The sequence below is a fragment of the Filicampus tigris genome, chromosome 6 (genome assembly GCF_054856515.1).
Source record: "Filicampus tigris isolate MCC_2025a chromosome 6, RoL_Ftig_1.0, whole genome shotgun sequence".
NCBI classification, from domain to species: Eukaryota; Metazoa; Chordata; class Actinopteri; order Syngnathiformes; family Syngnathidae; genus Filicampus; species Filicampus tigris.
Genome location: NC_141222.1, coordinates 26,100,325 through 26,126,113, shown reverse-complemented (window position 1 = coordinate 26,126,113; position 25,789 = coordinate 26,100,325). Strand labels below are relative to the sequence as shown.

The following is a 25,789-nucleotide window of genomic DNA, read 5'->3' as shown; positions in this document are numbered from 1 at the left end:
AAAAAAATATACAACATTCATTTTACAATAGTTTTAATATTACAGGGAAAAATATATTCATTTAAAATATTTAAAATTGCTGCAATAGGTTTTAATGTCAATAACTTTTTTATAAAACTGAAATTTGTCACATTGTAAAGACTAACACACCGCATGTAATAATAATTATAATAATAATAATAAGAAGACGAGAAAGACATCATAAAGGTTTGGGGGTTTTTTTTGTCCAGTGGGCACTTTAATTCCATACCACATTAAAAGAAATATAAACAAGAACATGGAAAATGTAATAATTTAACAGGCATGTGTAGAAAAAAAAATCCTCGTCAGAAACTGTGCAGCCATGTATTCTCTGTACTGTCAAACAATTGATTTGCTTTTACTTTGTTAGTAAGTAGTTGTAGTAAAATGTTTTTGTTTTTTTTCGAAGATGTCAGGCGTCACAACACACAGATTGCACTTGGTGACTCTGTAGCATGTGGGTTAGTTCCCCCCACCAATCGGTGACACGCGACATTGACGCTGATTAAAGCCATGCGTATGTTTAGCGTTATTGTATCGTACCGTATGTCGTGGACATGCACGTGTTTTTGAGTTACACATATTTCAGTTAGAACTTGAGAGCATTATTGGAAGAAATATAGCGAGACCTTCCCTGCTACAGCGTTACGCAGTGCAATGTGACCTAGGAGTACTCAGGCCACGCTGAAAAGGAAAAAAAAAACAAATATTATGATGAGAATAAAGTTGTAGTTTAACAAATGGGTAAAATCAAAACAAAATCTACCGTAATATACTATATTAATTTTATTATATTGATTTTTTTTAAAAATAACTGCAAGAAACGTTACATGAGAATAAAGAAAAAAATTTAGAGGATTTTTAGAGTTATTTTTACGTGAGAAAAGTTGGAATTTATGCGGAAAATGTTAGAATTCTATGGTAAAAACTTGTAAAAAATGTTACTTGAAAAGAGTTGTAACATTTTAACAATTTTTTCACAATCTCTATTTTCTGAGAACAAAAGTTTTAATATGATGTGACTAAAATCGTTATGTTAAAAGAAAATGTCAGAATTTTTCGAGAATAGTCATATTAATAGAAAAAATATATATATTTTATGGAGGAAAAGTTGGAATAGTACAAGCAAAAAGTCACCACGATACAAGTATAAATAAAGCTGTAGTATGAAGAGGGGAAAAAAACCTGACATTTTAAGAGAAGAAAAATAGAAATATTACAGGGATAAAATCGTAATTTATTTAGAGAAAAAAAGTTTGAATAGGACAATAAAAAATCTTAATTTTACAAGAATAAAGCCATATCATTATGACAAGTTGAAATCATAATTTACTAGAAAAATGTAAACATGATGTGGAAAAAAAAATCAGGTTTTCTAAAAAACAAAACAAAAACGGCTTACTTTATTCTTGTAGCATTCTTTTTTTTATCCTCCGTATAAAACAATCTTTATTCTCGCAACGTAAACATTTTTCATGTGGTAAAAATGGCAACCATATTGTCAACTTTGACTTTTTCTTCGATTGCCGTTTTATTCTCATTTTGTCCTCATAACATATTTCGTTCTGAATATGACATAACTTGCAACAAATATTCTCGTGATGTCTTAATTTTCATTTGACTATGATTTTTTTTTTCCCCTAATTCATTTTTTTTCTTTTCACCGTGGCACCTATACTCCTTTGTACAATACTTTTTAAGTAATTAGACAAAATTTGAATATCCTTCACTATGTTTTTTTTATTTATTTTTTTTATTACTGCAATTATTGTCACTGTTGTTTTCAGTATAGCTGTGATGCAACGTTTACGTTGGTTTGAAGTGACTCCTAAAAGCACAAAAAAATAAAAATAAACAGGCAGTCCCAGTGGCACAAATGGCACACAACAGGTGAAGGATGAGTGCAAACCTGCTCCTTACTTGAGTGTACACACACGCTCGCGCGCGCGTGTGTGTGTGTGTAATAGTTAAAGTGGACAGTGCATGTGCGTTGCTACTGCAAGTAGCGGTAGACTTTGAAGCAGTGGTTTCCCGAGTCGGCGACCACCACGTGTCCGTCCGAAGTGAGCGCCAGACCTTGAGGGCCGTAGAGCGGGTCGGCAGACGTGTTGATGTAGGACAGGAAGGAGCCGCTGCCGTCGAACACCTGACACAAAACAACACAAAACGCCTCAACAGGAAAATATTGCCTCTTGTTCCGAAAGAAATGACAAGATGCGAAAGGTAAAAAAATACAGTATGGGCTGCTACTCGTAGCTCCGGCGTTTCCTGAACGCAACATACTCATAGCTGCTCTGCCATTGGCTAGCCTAGCATCTTCCCGGAATCCCATTGGCTAAGAGGGACCTTTACCGTATGTGTCTATGTGTGCAGATAGATATGTGATGGATATGTCTATGCAGCGTCCTCGTCGTTCGGCCCTCGGGCCATGAGGTGTTCCGATAGTTTGACGTGAATTAGAAACGAGGAAAAGAAAAAAAAGGGGAAAAAAAAAATCGGGTTTTTTTTGTCCATACAAACAAAGCAAGAGATAATAGCAAAGTTAGAAAAAGGGTTGCGTTTGGTTGATCTCGGCAAAGAATATGACCGTAATGTATCGACAGTCGCCACGTTATTAAATGAGTTGTTTACAAAACGCCAGGCAAAAACCACTTCCGCCAGAGAACATGAACCAATGAGGGCGAAAAGCGACGAGGACGGCGATTAAAAGGTAAACGACCATCATTTTTCTTCTTTGTTTTTTTTACATTATGCACAACTCTCATTTATTGTGCAATAATCTAATTGTAACATGTATTTGTTACATATTTTGATGCATTTCTATGCTTTATAAAACATTTATGTCTGAATATTGGGGGTCTTGGAACGGATTAGGGCATTTACATGGAAAACGCGTCTCGACTTACAACATTTTCCACTTCAGAAATTTCTTCCGGAACCAATTAATTTCCTAAGTAGAAAGGATCAATTTGACAGGAAGGACGGGCATGAAAAATGTCACGAGAACAGCGCCATATCACGCTTGCATGCTAAGCCTGACGTGCACAGACCTGTATCCTGCTGTTCCCCCAGTCCGCCACGATGATGTTCCCGTTGACATCCACGGCCACCCCCGTGGGGGCGTTGAACTGACCGTTGCCTTCGCCGTTGGAGCCGAACTTCAACAGGAACTCGCCCTCCGTGTTGAACACCTGCGGCGCGTTTGCCCACGAGTCAGTCCCGATCGAACGAACGTTCGGGGCGGTGCCGAAACGCGCCGTACCTTGACGGAGTGGTTGTGAAAATCTGTTATGATGATTTCATTGTTGTTGTTGACGGCAGCAAAGTGAGGCCCTGAACGGGGAGGAAAGTAAAAAAAATAAAATAAAATAAAAAAATGTTAAAAAAAAGTTGAATAAAGCAGTTCAAAGGCATCTCACTGGACAAGTCAAAACTTGACAAAAATTGTCCTAATGACCTTACAAAATTATCTTTGATGTTTGCCGTCACCTGCAAACTGCCTGTCGCCGTTGCCGCGGTTACCAAACTTGGTGACCATCTTGCCGTTGAGCTGGAAAATGAAAACGCAGCAGGCCTTGTTGTCCACCACGATCACGTGACCGTTCCGGTCCACCGTCACGCCCTTGGGACCCATCAGCTTGCCCGAGCCGATCTTGTTCTACGACAGAAAAAAAAAAAAAAAAAAAAAAAAAAGAGAAATACTGTCAATCCAGACTATTGATTGGCGGTATGGCCCGAGCCCCGTCACAAATAGCAAAAATCCACAAATAATTTGCAAAAAGGCTTTAAAGTGCCTCTAGATGCCACAAGCAAAGCAAAGCTCAAATTTTGTCAAAATGAAACCCCTCGACTCATTTCAACATAGCTCATTGGCACCAAGGTGACGCAAGATAACGCCAAAGCACTGCTTTTGTCTAAAAGAAGCACCTCAGGTCCAATCAACATACACATCTTGACACCAAGAGGGTGCCAAAGCAAAATTAAACTCCTCTATTCACTTTCACATAGTTCCTTGACAACAAGAAGCCACAAGATGCTGCCAAAGCACAAAGTTCTTTAATACATGTAAAATCGGTACTTGGCACCAAAATGCCATCGGCAATACTGTGGTCAAAATGAAAATCCTCAGCTCACTTCAACATGGCACCAAGATGGCGTCAAAGCACAACTTTTGCCTTATTGACGTTCCTCAATCCACCTCTATTGACATTCTTCCTTGGTATAAAGATGGCACCAAAGCACCACTGTTGTCTAAATGAAGCTCCTCAATTCAGCTCAACAGAGATCCTTGGCAACAAGGTGCCACATACCGAAGCACTGCTGTTTTCTAGATTAATTTCCTCAACTCACCTCAACACACTTGGCACCAAAATACCAAAAGATGGCACCAAAGCACTACTGTTCTGTAAATGGAGCTCCTCAACTCACTTCAACATATTTTTGGGGGCACAAAGATGCCACACCATAGCGTCAAAGCATTGCTGTTGTCTAAATGACACTCCACCTTAACATACGTCCTTGGCACCAATAGTCCACAAGATGGCACCAAAGCACTACTGTTGTCTAAATGAAGCTCCTCAAGTGATCGCAAAAAAGTTATTTGTCAACAAGATGCAATAAAATTACACCAAAGTCATGCTTTCATTGCTTTGGCCTGAACACAAAAATTAATAGGTGAGTTTTTCAGTGCATAATAGGGGATAGCCTCCCCCCCCCCCCCCCCAAAAAAAAATCCGCAAATGTCAACCACTGACATTACAGATGAATTTTTTTTTCTAACCACGTGCAGGTCAAACGTTGCCCGGCTCACCTTAAACTTGCCGTCGCTGGAGAAGATGCTGACCCACTTGTTGTCGTAGTCAGCGATGATGATGTCGCTGCTGGGGTGGACGGCCACGCCCGTGGGCCGCTGCAGCTGACCGGGGGTCCTGCCCCGGACCCCGAAGCGACTCCGGAACAGACCCTCGTTGGAGAAAATCTGTAAGGAGGAAAAAAAAAGAAGAAAAAAAAACGCTCCAGTGAGCATTCTCCACAAGACAAATGTTGAAATATTACAGGCATAAAAATGATTATGTACGAGAACAAATTTAGCATTTTCATATGAGGAAAATTTTAAATGTTGTGTGGATAAAAGTAGAATTTATGTAATTTTATGATATTAAAGTCAAAACATTACAAGAACAAAAAAATTTAAAGTTTTGACAAAAGTATTATTTACAAGAAAAAAGGTGGAAAAGTGTAAATTATGAGAAAAGTGTAAATTATGAGAAAAGTTTTGTCCCCCCCCGCCCCCCCCCCAAAAAAAAATATTTCAGGAAAATAATGTTGAATGTTAAGAAAACAATGCTAAAATATTGCAGTGAAAAAATTGTAATTTATGTGAAAAACATCAGCAAAGTCTTAATGGAGGATAAATGTAAATGAATATTATGGAGAAAAAAAAATCTGAATTCACTCTGAAAAAAATAGAATACATACACTCAGAATTCAGCTGTACTATTATGAAAAAAAGAAACGATTCGAGCTTGAAATAGAAATTGACACTAAAAAGTTGTAGCTTGTGCACCTGCACACACTGGTTGTTGCTGTCTGCGATGAGCACTTTTCCCGCAGATGTGGACACGCCCTGCAGATTGGTGAACTCGCCTTTGTTGCGCCCTTTGGTGCCTGCACATTGGGAAATAGAAACCACGCTAACATTATAGTCTTCATTGACAATGACAATTGAAGTTTTTCAAGTTTGCCTCATCCACTCTAAACAGTCTCTAATGTTGACGGAATGAGTCCTTTGCACTACGTTGGTTTGCTGTTCAGCAGTTTTGTGCCGTCCTTGAATTATATTTTTTTATGCACGAGAGCTTTTTGCACTGGGAAAAAAAAAAAATCACAGCATGTGGTTATTCTGTTGTTTGCTTCAAACCCTTTGTAGTAGATATTTTTATACATGCAATTAGAAATGTAGTATAAAATGAAATATATTTTTAGCATGTACTGTATTTTGCACATATTTCAAATTTTTGTCAAATATCTGGTTATGAAGTGCGTGGTCCTTTGAGGCCCCCTCCAGCATTTTTGTTGCCCATCCCTGCTCTAAAGTGTCTTTGATTTTTACAAAAAGCCCAAATTGTGTTCATTACAGACGCTCGATCGTCCTTGGCGTTCATGAAAAAGAACCAAGACTCCGAATTGCCTTTGATCCTTACCGATTCTGAAGATGAGGTCGTCCTCGATGGGGTTCTCTTTCCTTCTCCCGGTGCTGTACATGCTGGCGGGCCTCTTGATGGCCCTCTGCTTGACGTGCCCGCCGCTGCCCGGCGACTTGAGCCTTTTCTTGACGCCGTCGGACGCCGCCGAAGCGTCCGCCGACTTGCTGGCCTTGGTCCTGAAGGGGCTGCCTTTGATATGCTCCTCGTACAGGCGCAGGGACAACGTGAAGGTGCCCTCTTTGGGGGCGGTGAACAGGTACTCGTACGTGCCGTTCTTGTTGTCCAGGATCTCGCCGTCGCCTTTGCTGCCGTCGGACGCCAAGATCTCCGCCGTCAGGACGGCGTTGCCCATCTTGCAAAGCCCGCCGTCTTTGTCCTTGGGAAAAAAAAAAAAGCAAATGTGAGTGGATTCGGAGAGCACGCCCGAGAGCCGAGGCAAACCCGTCGCGCTTTACAGAGACAAAGGAATGACATACCGCCCCCGAGAATATTCGCGGCTCACTATTTGCAGATGATTGTATTTTATGCCTGATTGAAGTCGATGGTAAAATTGAACCAAACATAATGACATGTTGTGTGTTTAAAAGACCCAAACCAAATTGCGTTGACAAGGCCCCAGCTAGCTTAATATTAGCATAAATCCAAAGGAGACAACCCAGCGCTGCGGTTTCTACCGCATCATAGTTTTTGTACTTCCTATTTGGTGTAGTAAATACTCATCAGAATTTCATTTGAACACAACATCACCTGCAAACATTACAAGAACCGGGGTGTGGGAATTCAATTCTCCCCTGGAAGGCCTTCTCTAGGAATTCCTAACATTTAAAGTTATTTTATTTGTATTATTATGCAAACCGGATGTACAAGAGAAAAAAAAATGGATGGAAGATTTGCAATCAGCACCAAAAAAATAATTGAAAAATGTTTACGTGCATCACTGATTTAAACATGCAATAAAAACTTGTTGACACTGTATTTTCCCAAAGAATATTAATTCATTTTGAGATATGAGACTATTTACAATCATAAAAGCCTACTTATCATGTGTTGACATTTTTTAACACTTTTTAAAAGACTCAAATTCTTGTATTCAATGCCTTTTAAGACTTTTTATCTTGCCGCAGGAATCCTAGTAGTGCTGACTCTTCTTCGGTATTATACTGCCCCCCGGTGGCCAAGGCAGGCACACCAGAAGGAGCAACACAATTATTTGAAGTGTTAAATCATGATGCGCTTTTTTTTTTTTTTTTACATTATATTTAATTATGTTAACACTATACTTTAAAAAAAATACAATTACAGTATTATTTTCCTTCATATGAAATGGAGAAGGCTGGAATCAATTAATGGCATTTCCATTCATTTGAATGGGGAAATATGAGAGAAATTAAACTCTTATGTGGCATCACAGTAAATAGCGAATCAACCTTGGTGGTGACGGTGACGGAGGTGGGCACGCCCGCCACGCAGTGCCGCAGGCCCTCGCCGGTGGCCACCGTCTCGGACGCCACGGCGTTGGTGGTCACCACGCTGCCCAGGTTGTGGATGGACTTCTTCACGCCCTCCGTCTCCAGGCGGAAGTCCAGCTGATCGTTCTCGCCGGGCCGCAGGGGGAGCTCTTGCGCCGCCAGCTCCGCCAGCCGCTCGCTCATCTGCTTCTTGACCAGCAGCACCTCGGCCTCGCCGCCGTGGCTCAGGGCCTGCTCGGTGAAGTCGCAGCTGCTGCGGATGCCGTCCTGGCCCTGCAGCAGGTTGTCCAGCTGAGCCTGCAGCACCTGCACGCACACAAAACAACCAGCAGGGGGGGGCGGCAGGGTTACGCGGTGGGAACGGACGAGGTGTTTGTCAACATCAAAGACAACGTAGCGCCTAAAGTGAATTCACTGAAAATACAATAATGAGCCTTCAATGAACCCAAGTATGAGTTTTTGTCAACATCAAAGATAATTCAGCCTTCAATGAACCTAAGAATGACGCTTTTATAAACTTCAGATGAACTTCAGTGAACCTAGCATATGTGCATCCAAACAATTTATAGTCCTCCATGCACGAACTGAATGCACCGAATGTCTTCAATAAACCTGACATTCACGTTTCCGTAAACAGTGAAGAGTTAACAAATCCAAATCACATTTTCTAAGTGTGTGCATTTGAGTAAACCTCAAAGACAATTTAGTCTCCATCCATCCATCCATTATCTGTACCGCTTCTCCTCACAAGGGTCGCGGGGCGTGCTGGAGCCTATCCCAGCTGTCTTTGGGCAGTAGGCGGGGGACACCCTGAACTGGTTGCCAGCCAATCGCAGGGCACACAGAGACAAACATCCGCACTCACAATCACACCTAGGGGCAATTTAGAGTATCCAATCAACTTACCATGCATGTTTTTGGAATGTGGGAGGAAACCGGAGTGCCCGGAGAAAACCCACGCAGGCACGGGGAGAACATGCAAACTCCACACAGGGAGGCCGGAGCCGGGATCGAACCCACGACCTCTGAACTGTGAGGCGGACGTGCTAACCAGTCGACCACCGTGCCGCCCAATTTAGTCTCCAATCAACCTATTTTGCGTTTTAAGACAACCAGCAGGGGGCAGCATTTCCCCATCGAGTTGTATTAATTACGTCAGCAAGCCGGCTGGGGCACAAACACACACAAAAAAAATGTCACCAGTCTTTTTGAGACCAGACCTGCCGTTTAGTCCTTTTGAAAACTCCCAACACTCAGTCTGCAAAAAGGCTATCAAAGACCCCAAAGAAAACCATACAAGCAGAATCCCGGGACGCCGTCTTGTTGTTTTTTGAAAACACCAAAGCGAACTCACGTGAATCATGCTGTCACACGCGTCATCTGGTTCGCCGCCCGAGGCCATTGTGCATTGATGTCAAACTCCAAAAGTCTATTAGTGTTGCACGGTCTTTGACTCCCCCCCCCCTCCCCTCGAAAAAAAGCCACACCGGAATCCCTTGAAGGACTTGGATGCAGTGTGACACACCCTGCGAGTGCACCCTGTACACTGGCTCCATCTATCTACGAGCAGACGGAACGCAAACTCACTCCACCCACCAAGCCTGGCGCGCACCCACCCCCCTCCCTCAATGGTGAGTCATCAACATGTGATCAAGCTCCAGGGGACAGCAAGCCAAGCAGATGATTGCTTTTCGGATTGGGGAATGGGCGAGCGAGCCCCGGGACCACAACTCGGCGGCTCACTTCGCTCAATGAACGATTAGCATTGGCAGAATTTGGGTACGATTGATGGTTATGATTTGGGTTCGCTTGAAACTTGAAATGGGCTTCGATGTTCACGAAAAAAAATGCATGTTAGGTTAATTGAAGACTTGAAATTGTCTTTAATGTTCTAGAAAAACAAACGTTGGGTCCGCTGAAGGCTTAGTGTCAGATGTTTGGAAAAAATACTTTTTGGGATCATTTACTCTAAATTGACATTGATGTTACCTGACAAAAACATGTCAGGTGCACCGACGACTCAAAGCTTTTAAGTTCTCGTGATGCGCATGTTAGGTAAGTTGTCTTTGATGATTACAAAAACAAAAACTTGGGATGTGCAACTAATCGAAATTCAATTATAATTACGATTATTACACTCCACGATGACACAATTGGCATAATCGTAAAAAAACGATTATTAACATGCTTTAATATCCAACGCACTGTTTTACACAAGGAAATCGTACTTGAATTCATATATTTGCACAATTTTTTTTATTTCATAACTTATTTTATAAATTTGGTTTGGTCCAAAAGGAACGTACACAATTAGTGTTTCAAAGAAATGTATTTGTCTATATATTTTTGTTACGCTTAACCATTTTCTTATTTTGTACCATAAAGTAAATGATCGTTATATTGTACCATAAAGTAAATGATCGTTATAATAATTACGTGAAGAATAATCGTGATTTCAGTTATTACCAAAATAACCGCGATTGATATTTTTTTTTCATAATCAAGCAGCCCGAACAAAAACTGAGTCCATTCAAGTCTAAAAGTTGTCTTTGATGTTCATAAAAGCGCACATATCCGGTTAATTGAGGGCTAAAGTGTCACTAATGTTTGGGCAAAACGTATGTTTGGCTCATATAAAGACAAAATTGAAGGAGCGCTAACCGCCACGCTTCCAAAACCTTTTCGGTTACTTGACGATTGTCTTTGAGCTCTCCACAAAGACGTGTTGGGTTATTTGAGATGAGCTCACCTTCTGCTTGAGGCCAAAGTTGACCTCCAGCTCCATGAGCAGGACGCTCTTGCGTACGTTGAGCGTCTTCTGCAGCTCGTCGAAGGCGGCGTGGATATCCTCCTCGATGGCACTCTTGCGACCCGTCAGTCGTTGCAGGATCTCCGAAAGCGTCAGCAGGGCGACATCGATCTCGGGCAACCTGGCGGGAAAAAACTTTTTTCAGGGGACAGAATATCGGGGGCGCAAGCGATTCGCGTAGCTCGACTTGGGATTTGCTGCTTTCACACTGCATTCCCGGTAGAGTGGACGGGATTTATTCACCTGTCCTGTTCTAAGAGAGCGCTTTTTTACTGTAGTCCAGAATTGTCTTTCTAATCTCCTGAGGCAACTCTATCCTGTGCTTCCTCTGGTCCGTGTTTAGTGTGGTACACGCCACATCACCGCCCAGCACAGTGACGACTTGTCAGCGTCGAGAAAGGCTGACTCATTGCAAGTTGTTTTTTAAAAAATACTTCTGTTGAAACCAAATTCAAAGGCAATGTCTGATTTTGAATCGGGTCGTTTTCGTCAACATTTGATTCATTAGCACTTTTGAGGGATCGACGTTATTTCTGTGACCAATGTAGCCTTTTTCTTTCATTAACAGAGTAGTACCAACACATTTGTCAACGGCCATGTTTATTAGGGCTGCTCGATTACGAAAAACATATTCATCAAGATTATTTTGGTAATAATTGAAATCATGATTATTCAAACGATCATTTATTTTTTGGTACAACACAAGAAAATGTTTAAAAAATACAAAGACAAATAAATGTAAGTAAGTTTTGGACCAAACACAAGTTATTCATTATAAAATAAAAAAAGGTGCAAATAAATTATAAATAATCATTTCAAGTATGATTTCCTTGTGTAAACAAACCTAGTGCCTTGGATATAAATGCATATTAATAATTGTTTTATACGATTATGCGAACTTTTTAATCGTGGAATGTAATAATTGTAATTGTCATTGAATTTCGATTAATTGCACAGCCTTAATGTTAATGTCATAGGACAGTATTTTTCTTTTATGCCGCACACTCCCTGGAGCACCCCAATGTGAGTTGGCGCACCCCTACCCGTGACAAGAAAAAAAAAAATTCAAAATCAATACAAAACTCAATTTAATGTACAGCTTACATCATAACACAACCTTCCCCCAACTTTGTAAGCTGCGCACCCCCCTTTCAACGCCCCAGAATTCCTTTGACAAAATGCTGGGCGTACCTCCTCTTGACGGCGTCCATCTGCTCCTGTAACGAGGCCTTGTGTTGCTCGACGACGTCTTTAAGCGGCACGGTGGGGTGTTCTCCGTGTTCTCCACTCGTGCACTCTTGACACATGGCCGTCTCGCACGGCGGACAGTAGAACTCCATCACCTGAGCCACAAGGAAATCGCATCTCATCATGTTGTAGGATCCAAGCGGCAATCGGATTTTTCCATTTTCGATTGGCAAACACAAAAATCAACAAAATGTAACAGTGACTGTTTTTTTTTTTTAAACATTTGTTGTTGTTTTTTTTAAGCTAACACATACATGAAAAAAAAAAAAAAAATGCCAGATTTTGTCGGATTTCATTTATAAGATCAGATCTAAAAAATACAAACTGGAAAAACAAACAACTCCATTTCATTTTAATTTTTAATTTAATTGGTCGGGTTGGTGTGACCCAAGTGTTTGGTAACATCGGTAAAAATACGTTAGCTTGTTTGCCACCAAACTTCTGGGTCACGTCAACTCAAGCAATTAAACGATAAAATCATAATTCGGTCCTGTGTGTCTGTTTTTACAGCTTATATTTTTGATTTGAGCTTAAAAGTGAAATCTGATTTTTCTTTTTTGTTTATTTTTTTCCAATTAACTTATAGTGGATTGGTATATGGATTTTGGCTATTCGCAATGTCCCTCGCAATGCTCCGGTCCCTTGCGAATAGCGGGGTTCCACTCTATCAGTATCGGGCCAATAACGACCTAATTTCAAAGTATTGGCTAGTTATAAAGGCTGTTGATACCAGCCACTGATACTTAGGGGGAAAAAAATACAGTAAGTCCTCCTCGTCAGTAGATGGTGCTACACTGCGGCAGTTTGACACAATGAATCATCATGTGAGTCAGAAACATTATCCGTCATTGTATTCATTTAAATTGTATGTGTCAAAAGTACAAGTGGTATCAGTACTCAATCTGAAAAAAAAATTATATCGAACATCCCTATAAATGACCAATTTGAATTTTTCGCTTCAATGGCCAATTTGAGTGTTATCTACTAACCCAATTTGAGTGTTATCTACTAACCCAATTTGAGTGTTATCTACTAACACAATTTGAGTGTTATCTACTTAATGTTCTTTTATCTAACCATGCAATGATGTCATCGCAAACGGCGAACGTCGCTGAGCAACTTTTGGCCACGCTGCGCTCCGCGTTCCGCTTACGTTGCCTCCGTGGTTGGGGCAGGAGAGCAGCTGCCCCGCCGCCACCGTGGCCATGTCGTTGAGGACGGCCGCCGCCTCCCGGCCGACGCCCGCCTGGCGGTGGCCCGGCGAGCGCTGTAGGACGTCCATCAGGTTGGTGATGAAGAAGTTGTTCTGCAGCGCCGCCACACCCTTCTCGGGCAGGATGGACGTCTGGCGGCACACGGGGCACGACAGCGTCAGGCTGTGGGCCGGGATGTAGTTTTGCAAGCACCTGGGGGTGGGGGGGGGGGGGGCGCATTAGACATCAAAAAGTATTTCGTTAATGAAACTATTGTATGCATTTTTGTGAAAATCAGACAATTTGGAGTTTTCAATAAACCTAAAATGCATGTTTGGTAAACATCAGAGACAAGCCTTCAGTTTGTTGTTGTTTTTTGTTTTTTAAAGACTTGTGTTCCATGTAGCCGCTTTGAAATAAAAGATGTATTTGAGTCGAGAAGCAACCAGAGTCACACAGAGTCTCTTTTGTCCGCCAAACAAAAGGTCGGCAGAGACGCTGGTGCCAACTGCAGTGCGTGTCTGCTAGTAAACGCTCCTCTGCTCCTTAACGTACATTTTTCTTTGAATGCACTCAATATTGATGTTTAATCAGAATGGTTTCTCTTTGATTTTAATTCATTGCATTTATTTCTAAATGCAGTACATTGCATTTTCTTTACATAATATTTCATTTGAATACTTAACCAAAAATGTTCAGTATTACCGGTATTTATATTTCTTATTATATCTCATTTAATCTAACTAATCAGCCCGGTTTTCTTGACTATCATTTTTCCACTTACAGTGGATATAAAAAGTCTACACACCCTTGTTCAAATGCCAGGCTTTTGTGGCACAAAGAAATGATCTGTTTATTTTGACGTCCCATCTCAAAAATATTCATTTTTTTCAATTGTACAGGGTATAGGTCCCATTGGTACCATTTTGCTATAAAGGCTTCTAAAACCGCAACTATCTATGCTACTCATGCTAACCTTTAGCATGTGAATGTCCTTTCCCATCATGCGTTAGCATTAAGCTAGCGAGTGTATTGTTAAGGGCAAAGATGTTTGGTTGTTTTAAATATGAAATGAATGTTTTAAAAGGGTACCTAAACCACAAATATCATTGCTAACCATGCTAACTGTTGGCATGTAAATGCCATTTTCCATGGTGTTAGCATTGAGCTAGCAGGGGCATTGTTGACGGCGGCAAAGCTGGTAATTGTCTTGTGTAATAGTCAAAGCAAAACAACTCACCTTTCACAGAAAGTGTGCAGACAGGGCAGCACTTTGGGGTTGTGGTATCGCTCCAGACAGATGCTGCAGATCAAGAACTGCTTGTCGATCTGGCGCACCACCGGGCTGGGAATGCTGCTGGCGTCAGCGGCCATTCTGAACGCGGGATTCTGTAGGGGCCGCCCCGGCTCTGCCTCTTATACGCCTGAGCCCTGTCACACAGACCAACTCCATCAATGATGACCTCCTCCTAGGCGTGAGTGGATTATTTTCGGGGGTGCGCCTTCCGTCGTTACCCCGTCACGGACAGGAAAGGACTCGGACAAAAGCGTCAATCAACACATGCGGTTTCGCTTGTTTTATTCACTAATGAAATTGATGAGATTAAACACTCCCATTCAGTAATGCTGGTGCAGGATGACTCATATAGTCAGTTGATGTTATGTTGTAGAGTAGCCATTTTGAACGTTTTTTTAAGTCATACACCCCTTTGAATATTCTGACAAACTTGGCACACCCCTACCCCTAGTACCACACCCCCAAGCCGTCAAAAAAAAAAAACGTGTATATACTGTATGTTGATTTTACGTCGAAAACGGTGTTTTGCCAACTTTTTAAGCAGCACACCCCCATTGACACAAAAAGTTGATGAGCCCCTTATCCCGCGCACCTCCTTCAACACCCCAACAGAGTTGACGCACTCTTAATTCTGCCCTCCCTACCCCCAAAAATGGATACTTTATGTTACTCAACAGCGCTTCACAAAACGTAGCAATCTACGCACCACATTTAACACACAGACAGAGTTGGCGCACCCTATATCCCCTGCACTAGACCCCCAACCCACAACCCAAAAATCAACACAAACAAAATTTACCATGTAGCTATGTTTGATTTTATGTTGTAAAATACCGGTAGTGTTTCCTAAACTTCTTCAGCAACGCACCCCCAACGACACAAGGACAAGGTTGACACACCCCTATCCCTGGCACACCCCCAAAATCACAACAGTTTGCGTTGCCAAAACTTAGTAACCTGTGCGGCGCGCACCTCTGTCAAAACCTCAACATAGTCGGTGCACCCCATCACCCCATGGATGCGCCAAAATATAAATTGAGAGCACGCTTACCCCCTACCAACCAACTATCCAATAAAAGCAGAAGCAAACCTCATTGAGCGTTGAGCTGTGTTGCTTTTACATCGTAGAGCAGCCATTCCCAAACGATCCACGCCACACACCCCCTTCAACGCCCCGTCCGAGTCGGCGCACCCCCATCCTTGCGAGCAGCTGCTCCCCTGCTGCGAGTTGCTCTTAAGAAGCACTCTCGATGGGGCTGATACATAATGAATGAGAAAACAGAAAGCGGGACATTCTGTGCTGGCTCCAAAAATAAACGCCTTACCCACAATGCACCAGTGTCAGCCAGCTTGACTGTCGGGGCGTCCTTTTATTCACAAAGTGACTTTTGTTATCAGGCAGACCACGAAAAGTGTGTCAGTGCCACAACAGCCTGGGAAAAAAAGCCACAGGGGGCTCAACTGCCCTGTATGTTTTCCTTATCCTCCATTTAATTTTTTCCTTTTTTTTTTTTTTTCCCCTAAATGTACTTTCACCACTAAGTATCCATGTGGTCTGGTTTGAATTAGCGCTACAATGAGGTAATGCAATGTGTTCACTGTCAAATGTCAGATTCTAACACCATGAGGACATCTCTGCCGCAGCGCTATAACTCCAAAGAAAAGCAGTGAAAAAAATATGTGTGATATTCGCCGGGAATATGGGCCGCGCCTGCGAGTAGCCCAAATCAATAATATCATTGACGACTGTTATATATGCGTTGAAAAAAAGTGGGGGGTTTTTAACCCCCCCAAAATACTTACATATTACATATTACAGCATCTTATAGAGTCATTTACAGTAGTAGTAGAAGAAGAAGTACTATTCTGCGTGTCTGCATGACTGTAGTAACATACTGCCCTCTGGTGGCAAGTTTCAGCACACCGGAAGGAGCAGTACAGCGAAATGGATTGCAACATTAAATCACAGTCCACAAACTGTTCATTCTTTACATTCTATTTAATTAAACTATCGCTCTACGTTTTTCTAAAGTACGATATAATCGGTTTTTTTTTTCCTCAGGGTGCTGGAACAGATGAATGGCATTTCCATTCATTTCAATAGGGAACGATTGATATATTGTGATATTTTACGGTGATCATTTTTCCCACACGGGCTGTTTGCGCAGAGCGACAGTAAATATTGTTTGCTAATTGAATTGCCTACCACAGCCGACCCTGCACTCTGTCTTTGGCGGACTGTCGCGTCACTCACCAAGCCAGGCCCTGACTTTGAAAGCCACAAAGTCACAGATACTACAGTGGAGAATAAGTGGACAAAATAGCAACTACACATGCATAACTTGGGAGTGGTATTGTAGATACACTGTATATTTCAAATATATATACATATACATATATATATATATATATATATATATATATATATATATATATATATATATATATATATATATATATATATATATATATATATATATATATGTTTTCATGCATCTGGGACCTGAAAGCCGACTCCTACTAACTCTTACGGAAGAAACCGTCCATTCGGTACAATGGGTACCTGCTAGAAACTGAGGATGAAAAAGCCACGTTCCATTGGCCGAGCTTCACTTGCTAAATGCTAACACAACTGCACAGCCGCCTCAGTGCGCACACGCGCGCGCGCGCGCGCACTCGCTCGCACGCACTCTGCTCTTATGTAATCCCGTCAAGCGGCCATTCCCGCTTTCATGCTGGCAAATATTTTTAAAAATGGGAACGCTCGCAATCAATGTGGATGGCAACCGGGACTTGGCAGGCATCAAAACAAATGTCATCATCATTATCATCATCATCATCATCATCACGTGACTCACTTGTAAATACTTGGGAATAGCCTGTTCCTCCCGTCACATCCCTCCTGTCCTCAAGTAAATGTCGTCTCACTGCCTTTGAGCGTGTGCAGCGCGGACGGATGGGCGATGGAGGGATGGAGGGATGGAGGGAGGGGGGACTGAGGGATGACAAATGAGGACCTAGCAGATGGAATTATGGGCGCTCCCGACGGGAAGCCTCAGATGCTGACTCACCCCACAAAGGTGGCGGGGATGAATGTTTTATTCATTTCAAGATTTGTTTGTAATTCATACGTTATTTAAACATTTTCAATTACTTATAAAGTCATTGATGTATTGTATGTGTTCTATCATTTGGCAATGTCATTGCATTTATTTATTTGTGTTGTTGTTTTTAGCGAGTTTTAATTCCCACTATCTTTGTAAAAATGATGTGAATGTACTTTAATTTTCCTTTAAACATGATGTTTTTATATGTTATTTACATGTTCATGTTTTCAGTTGTATTCATTTTCAACTCATATCAGGGCTTGAGACTAAGTTTTTGCACTGGTGCGCCCAACATTTTTTCTTTGGTGCACCAGCACAAAAGTTAGGCGCACCCAAATTTTCCACTGCATCACATTCAACACCACAAGTTTTACAGGTTCACTTTTTTTCTTTTTTTTTAAACAAAATAGCTGCTTTTATTTTTAAGCAATATTGACTAGTAAATGAATAGGTAAAATGAGATCATTATAAAGGCATTTATTTGAAACACAATTCCACAAGACTGCTAACTTACTCAAAAGCTATTTCCACTCTATATCCAATTTATTAAAATTAGCATTAAAGTGAAAGTCAACCTAAACATATTTTTTTCCAAAATATGTTCTATGCAGGCCCACTAGTTGAAGCACGGCATTCTGATTAATATTGCGTTTGCGGAATATGACAAATCCACCCGTTTTTAGCTAGCTCAGGGGACGGCCATTTTGCCACTTCTGTCGACTGAAGATGACATCGAAGTTGCTCCGGGCTCAGATAATGACCAATCATTTGGAGTGTGGCCCGCTGCTGTAATGCAAACCCAATTCCAATCTAATCTCGAGCGTCCACCGGGTGCAGGATGATGTGAGATTACAGCGGCGGGCCGAGGCCACTTCCTGGCTGTCAAATGCGTCACACAAGGTCGACATGCGTGTCAACCTCGCGTTTCTGGCCACGCCAGATAAGACGACGAGCCGCCTGTGGCCACGTCTTCATGTGTGTGTGTTTTTTTTATAGCTTTTATAGCACACATGCTGGTTTCTTGCATGCAGCGCAGCTAATGCTAATTTGACTGCTAATGTTGTTTGGCTTCATTTTGGAATCGCAACTAAAATTCCAAAGCCTTACCCAACTTTTTTTTCTGGCTAGCTCAGCAATGGTATTTTAACCAATGTTGATGGGTTTTTTAACACATTTGTGTAGCCGATTTTTTTATTTTTTTGCATTGTAACAGAGTTTCTGCAATTTTACAGATAATCGAAAATGTCAAAAATAGACATTTGAAAAGATACTTTAAAAGAATATAATATTAAAAAATCCTTCATTTAATTCAGATTTCATATACAGTCACTTTAACGATTTTTAAGATGTTTTCCCGACAGATTTTTTTATCAATTTTTGCAGCCTTTTTTTCAGATTAAAAAAAAATGTCCATATGAAGGCTTTTTCGAACAAAACATTGATGTTGTAAGAATATATATTCTAATGAATTTGAACATTTTTTGAATGCTCTTTTTTCAGACAAATGTTTTGTTTTATTTGGATTTTGTTTGGTTTTCAATGTTTTGTGATGAGGAAATTAACAAGAATGAAAATCCAAGCCGTAATGTTTGTCAATGTCAATGAATAAATTCTTTTTTTTTCATTTGAATTATTTTCTTCAATTTAGTACTTAGTATTTAGTTTTCATCTTATGTTTTCCTTTAATTTAATATTTTTTTCAGCGGCAACTTTGAACTAATATTGATTTTTTTCCCCCGCCCACTATCATTAAGACGTTTTTTTCCAGATCATTTTTTGGGGTGGGGGGGGTTTGTGGATGGGTTGATGTATTCATAACAAAACAATTGCAATACAAGAACACAATACTTGTAATGCAACAAATTTAAAAAAAAAAACTTTTTTTGTGTTTTTTTTCTATGCTTGATCATAATGTTTCTTGCAAAATATTTTTTTATCCCAATACAAAAATATACAATGAAACATGTACAACCTAGGTCACTTCATTAGGTACACCACTGCAGTCTAATAGCACCCCATGTGAAACAATATCAAGAAATATTCCCGCATTCATTGACTAAATTCCATATTTAAACTGCACATAGGGACAAATGAACCCTTTAGCCATCATACAGGCTTGAATGGAAAATGTCAACATTCCCAGTTGACTATACCAACATGCTACTAGCAGGACATGCTAAAGGTAAACAACATGATAATAAATGAGCAACCTGAATTTCTCGTCACTCACATGACTTGCGTGCATCCGTTTCTCACATCAATCATCCCCAATGTTATTCGCCACTTCCTGTCTTCCACTTACATGAAGTGCATCATGGCCGCCCCGTGCTCCTGTCTGTGCGTGCGCGTGTGTGTGTATGTGTGTGTGTGTTGCCGGTCAACTAATCCTCATCTTGGATGCGGGAGGGAAAAAAAGGCAGGAATGCATGTGAGCTCTTCCAATAATCCAAACAGACTGACAGGCAGAATGTGTGTGAGAGGGGGTGGGACTTATGGGGGGCAGTAAGGGAACCAATCAGAGGCAACTGTAGATGACCACTACGTATACATCCCATGGAACTATTTTTGGATGATTTATGTAGATTTTTTTGTTTGTCATTTACGTATTCTAGCCGGCCAAGATGAGTTTGATTATTTGCCATGAGACATTAAAGACCCCAAAAGTGTTTTCACATGAAGTGTTATTTACAGTATTACCCACAAAACCGATATATTGTTTGTATTAGGCACCAGTGCGTCCGATTGACACAAAATCCGGTAGGCAAGTCCATTATGACGCACAAACAATCAACATAGAACCGATTCTGTGAAATACACAGGTGGTCATTGCGGTCTGAATGTGAAAGTTTTTTTGTGATTTTTGGAATTTTCCATATTTCGTACCAGACTCAACTCCTCCAAGGGAATTCAGTCAATTGTCGCCAACTTTGAAGCGGGCTTACTGATAGGTGGGTGACAGTTTTGGTGATATACTTTTACTGCTGTTTTACTACACAGTGGGTGCCTTGAAATGTGTGTCTTCTTTTTGCATGCAAAGCTATGAGTTTAAACCATCAAGCTGTTCGGACTTTGATCATTCAGACAAGTTTTTTTTTTTGTTTGTTTTGTTTGTTTTGATCGATAAAGGAAACGTAGCAGTTTGTTTGTTTGAAAATTGAACTGTTAGCCAAGGGATGTTGTGACCTTTTTTGCCTATTCCAGGGACAGCTCCTCTTTGAAATAAAAAAAAAAAATGCTCATACATGATAGTGTTGATGTTTCTTCTTCTAAAATATTACAAACATTGATTCTTCCTTCACAATATGAAGAGATTGGTTATCCACATTTTTTAAAAAATCAATAACGTTTCTAATGTCTTGTCATACAGTATATGAGATTTTTCTTGGTGTTGACAAACACACACACACACACACACACGCACGCACACACACACACACACACCCAAACAAACACACACACACAATAAAGTTAACATGTATGACTGGTTTGCTCATGCAAAGGTTAATGCACACACATACTCTCGCACTCAGAGAAACACACACGCACACACCCACACACACACACACACGCGCACACACAGGAAGTACCAGTTTGTCAGCTGCACAGTCCAATAATTAATATGACTCCTCACCAACACACACACACACACACACACACAAATAAAATCAATGCTATTAATAGCTCTCTGTTTCAAACATTTCCGCCTTCCCACAGAGCCAAAAACAAAACAAAACAAAAGGGAAAAACACTACAAAAAAAAATTTGGCTTGTGCCACAGTGATGCTCCCTGCTGATAGAAATGTGAACAGTGAGAGACAGGGAGTAATACATAAATAATAAAATGCATAAATATGAATAAATTAAAATAGAATGACATAAAGAAAAAAATAAATACATAAATATAATTAAATAATTTAATGGTATGAATAACATGCAAAAATGTTCAAATAAAAGCATAATACTTAAATAAAATTCATAAATGCATATTTTATAAATAATGCAATGGGAAATTAAAAAATAAATGAATAATCATACAAAGGTAAAAAGAAAACATATACAAATAAAAAAATATAATGAAATTATAATGAAAAATAATAAAATACATAGCTGAAAAATAAAACCAAACTAAGACACAATCAGTTAAATTTAAAATACTGTGCTATATCAAATAATAAACAAAATAAAATGATGAATCTAATTTTTACATAAATCAGGGCCACGCTACATGCATTTACACTAAATACATAGTTGTACGTCAAAGGAAGATCAACTGAGAGCATGTCACTTAAAAAATTGTATCTTTTAAATTTTTTTCATTGTTCCAAGTCTATTATTTTTCTTTCTTGTTATTGTACTACAGATCAAATTTGCATTCTTCATTAAGTTTATATTTGATTAACTGATTCAGTAATAACTGTTTCCCATCTGCAAAAAAAAAGTTATAATGATAAATATTTAAAAATATATAAATTGAGCGACCAGTTTAGCTTCACATGAATTATTAATCGAGCTCTGGCAGGCCATTTCATTAGGTACACTTACATAATCTACTGGAGTAAAAGAGCTGGATGAAAAAACATCAAGAGCTCACCTGGATTTTATCTGGTTTTGTTGATGTGGGTGAAAAAAAAATTACGAGGATGAACGACCATTCTAAACGTTCACTGGACGTTTATGGAGTGAACGGAAAGTTCATTTGGAAGCTACGGAATCCATCCCGCACCAACTGGCAGTACGTCAATACATTTCCAGCTCAATTCACTTGAACACAACCAATCACATGCAAAGTAACGCCCACCTAAAAAACTGAAGGAAAAAGGACTTGTCTTTTCTCATCTGGAAAGGCTTGGACATAAACTTAAATTAGGACATCAGTTGACAGGAATAATCATAAAATGTCTAATTATATTTTCCCAAAATTGTGTGACTTTTTCTTTTGATTAAAACCACAAGGAAGTATATATTTCATTTTTCATTATTTAAAAAATAATGATGTATGAAATATAATTTATGAACCTAAAAATGTGTTTCTAAAGATAACTTGCTTTGCTTTGTCTACCATGTCTATGCTAAAAAAGATTAACAATAGCTGCGCATATTTAACATTATTATTATTTTCTAAATATTTAGATTATTATTATTTATATTTTAAATTCACATGGGACTAACATCTTTGATTAAAGGCAAGTTATTCTCCCTGTTTAACGTGAGCATGCTAAATTGAACTTTAGCTGCAGCATCATATTCAATTCAAGCTAGGCTAAAATATATATTTACCTTATGTTTACCTAAACATGTAATTAAAGGTAACATGCTTCCCGTTGACTTATGTGTTCATGCTCAGCTAGGCTAACATAGCTGTAGCAAAAGGTTTGCTTTGTTTACCCACAAAACAAACACACCAGTCTCCGTCCTATAGCAGTGTACGCACTTCATTTAACCTTGTTTATATGTAAAAGATTTGTGTTATTATTAGATCTTTTTTTTTCATTTACATGAACCTAAAACTGCTTAATGTGGCCTTGCTCAAATAGGCTAACATTAGCATTAGCATATATTTAACTTCAATTTGTGTCCCTTGTTTAAGAAATTGTCAAGCTAGGCTAATTTAGCTGCAGTCTTACGCTTACCTTACGTTAGCCTAAATAAAGAGAAATTACTTTCTTTTGTCTTACGTGTTCATGATAAGCTAGGCTAACAAAAAGTAGCTGTAGTATACAATATATTTCACTTTGTTTACACACAAAGCTAACACACCAGTCTCCTTCCTATATTTCACTCACAAAATGAATGTTTATTGTATTTGAACTTTTCAAATAGATTTAAGGAACAAACATGTTTCTACTGAACAAGTTAGCTAAAAGTGTCCTCTTGGGGGTAACTTCGCCCCAAAGGTGTCACCATGACAACACTACATCAATGCAGCATCCCATAAAAGACTCTTGTTAAAAAGGAAAAAAAAAAGAATAAATACAAAAAAAGTGAGAAGAAAAGGAAACGTTATTTGCATTTCTGTTCCATTAATGATTTGGTGCAGTGGAATGAGAGCTTTTATTGTCGGTGGGCATCGAGGTGGTCAGAGGGGGTTATTTGGAGGGGGTGCAGTTTTAAAGAGGAACTGTTTAGCATGCAAAGCACACACCCACTGGACCACCGTGAGAATTCTTTTCATTTTGAATACAGTTTCAAATTTAGGAGCAATCGGTCAAAATCTGCAGGGCTAGTTAGTCAATGAAGAATCCCAGAAAATGAGCTTAAAATGGCCATTTCACAACAAAATAGCAGACTTCACATATCTTTTCAGACATGGCCTCTTGAATTCTTTTGTAGGTCTACTAGAGCCACACACATGCCGACCAAATTTCATGCTGCTAAGTGAAAATGTCTTTGGGAGCTGAATTTTAAAACAATTCTGGAGCACACTGCTGAGCCAACATGGACACTTCAAACCGCAATAGCAGATTTCCCGTGTCTATTCGGTCATGACTTCTTGAAACTTTTATGTGGGCCTGCTCGTGACAGACATTCCTAGTTCTACCCAATTTCATTTTGCTATGTGAAACTGTCTTTGGGGGCTAGGTTAGTATTTATAAAAATTGGATGGCGCTTCTGACCAAAATGGCAGACTTTGCGTGTCTTTTCAGGCATGGCTATCTCAGACTTTTTTGTGGGTCTTGTCATGATAAACATGCCTACCAAATTTCATGTTGCTGAGTTGTTGAAACTGTCTTCAGGGGCTGATTTTTTTTGAAGTGTGGGAAAACTCTCAAAAAGGCAATTACGAAGACCTTGGCATATCCTCACTATAAAAAGCTGTCTTACCTCATGTCTTTTTCCATTTTGACTCTCTTAAGAATCCACACTCGCTCACACTTTGGACCTCATGTCCATGTCATCTGCATTTAAAAAGAAACAACCAGAGGACTCAAATAAACACTGCTGCAGAATGGACAAATAAGTATTCAAACGCCAGAGTAAAAACATTCGACGCGACGACAGGACTCACTGCTTGCATTGTGACGTCAGCAAAGCTCGCCCACTGCGTCATTTCCAACACATTGTAGGTTAAAGCAGACGCCTCCTGTATGTAGTAGTAGTAGTAATGCATCGGGAGGTGGTATGTCAGGGAAGGTCAGCAAGTTAGTGAAGGAGTAGCGTTGAGGTGTGACATTGAGCTGCGGGATAAAGAAGGATTGAGACGAGCATAATCCGTCACACATGACCGCTGAGACACAAACACACACACACACACACACACACAGACAGGTGGACACGCCAACAAGTCTCCACTTTGACATCTCATTCAACATATTACCAAAAGCATACTACTCAGCATACTACTATACTACTACTCAATAATGGACTCATTAAACGACTTAACACTATTCAATCTTCTACTCAGCATAAACATACAACTACTAAAAATGTGTGCTCTTAATATATTTCATTTTTCATCATCCCTTTTTCAATGCATGTATGAAAAGGTCCCCTATCCTAACCCTAACAACCAAGGCTTTGAAGCAAACAACAAATACTGTATTTTTTTCCAGCACAGCTTGCATAAAAAAAAAATAACATTCAAGCATGGCACAAAAGTGCTGCACAATAAACCAACATTAAGTGCAAGAACTGATTTCGTCTTTTTTTTTTTTTCACAAATATCAACTCACTTACTTTTAAAAAATAATATTAAGGTACTATGTTCGTCCTGCATATCATTCCAAATTCGCCAAAAAGTCGAGGCCTACTCACATTGTAGTACAGGGCAGAAAAGACCCACGGAGGTGGCAATTTGGCAAATGCAGGTCCAGAAAGACTGAAGATCCAGTCTAAGCGCAACTAAAACATGTCTGCCATCTAGTGGTGATGGGTGACAATTTCAAACTACCGTTTACCCCTTTATATTCCCCAGTCTCCTCAGTTTTTTGTGGAAAATACATACCAAATATTTATCAGTGTTTTTTTAAAGAATTATTTAAAATATATATATATAATAATAATAAACAATCCCACTTAATCATTCAGTGATTACTACTCCACAACCTACTACTATACATACTGTACATACAGTACCTACCAATCAACATGCTACTTAACGTTCAACTACCAAATGCACATACTACTCAACATTATACTACTAAACATACATAGTACTACGCCATACTTACTACTAAACGTCCTAAACTGCATATCATACCACTGAGCTGCAACAGGAGACAACTCCTTGAAACAATGAATACATCACTGTACACAAATCACAGATAACTACATAGACCTAACCTAATACTGTACATACATACCTGAACTGCTGTACATTTTGTATGTCAGATGATGATGATGATGATGATGATGATGATGCTGCTGCAAAACCCTGTGCTGCCCTCTTGTGGCAAAGAAGCACATTTGACAGGATTCAGTGACGTTTGCATTGAGTTGCTA

The 25,789-nt window shown here is 39.8% G+C and overlaps 1 protein-coding gene across 6 annotated transcripts; it reads right to left on the bottom strand.

Annotated features, from left to right (window-relative positions):
- Positions 1-16: 16 nt before the first annotated feature.
- trim2a (tripartite motif containing 2a) lies at positions 17-25,789 on the bottom strand. 6 transcript variants are annotated; one of them, XM_086032381.1, is made up of 15 exons: positions 25,651-25,789; positions 24,357-24,525; positions 24,173-24,246; positions 14,187-14,377; positions 12,907-13,159; positions 11,697-11,848; positions 10,446-10,626; positions 7,655-8,002; positions 6,225-6,603; positions 5,588-5,688; positions 4,832-4,999; positions 3,511-3,679; positions 3,284-3,354; positions 3,072-3,212; positions 17-2,167 (listed from the first exon to the last, which is right to left on the bottom strand). In XM_086032381.1, exons 4-15 carry the CDS (start codon positions 14,318-14,320, stop codon positions 2,015-2,017), a joined length of 2,250 nt encoding a protein of 749 aa, XP_085888507.1. In that variant the 5' UTR covers positions 14,321-14,377; positions 24,173-24,246; positions 24,357-24,525; positions 25,651-25,789; the 3' UTR covers positions 17-2,014. The 6 variants fall into 6 exon arrangements, with proteins under 6 accessions (XP_085888507.1, XP_085888511.1, XP_085888509.1 ...); XM_086032385.1 differs by lacking the exons at positions 24,173-24,246; positions 24,357-24,525; positions 25,651-25,789 and adding an exon at positions 21,942-22,054; XM_086032383.1 differs by lacking the exons at positions 24,173-24,246; positions 24,357-24,525; positions 25,651-25,789 and adding an exon at positions 19,653-19,797.

Coding starts and splice junctions, on each gene's coding strand:
- trim2a (XM_086032381.1), bottom strand. CDS start 14,320: ATGGCCGCTGACGCCAGCAGCATTCCCAGCCCGGTGGTGCGCCAGATC. Junction 13,160..14,186: donor CTGCACACTTTCTGTGAAAG/GTGAGTTGTTTT, acceptor CCCCACCCCCAG/GTGCTTGCAAAACTACATCC. Junction 10,627..11,696: donor ATGGACGCCGTCAAGAGGAG/GTACGCCCAGCA, acceptor TTTTCCCGCCAG/GTTGCCCGAGATCGATGTCG.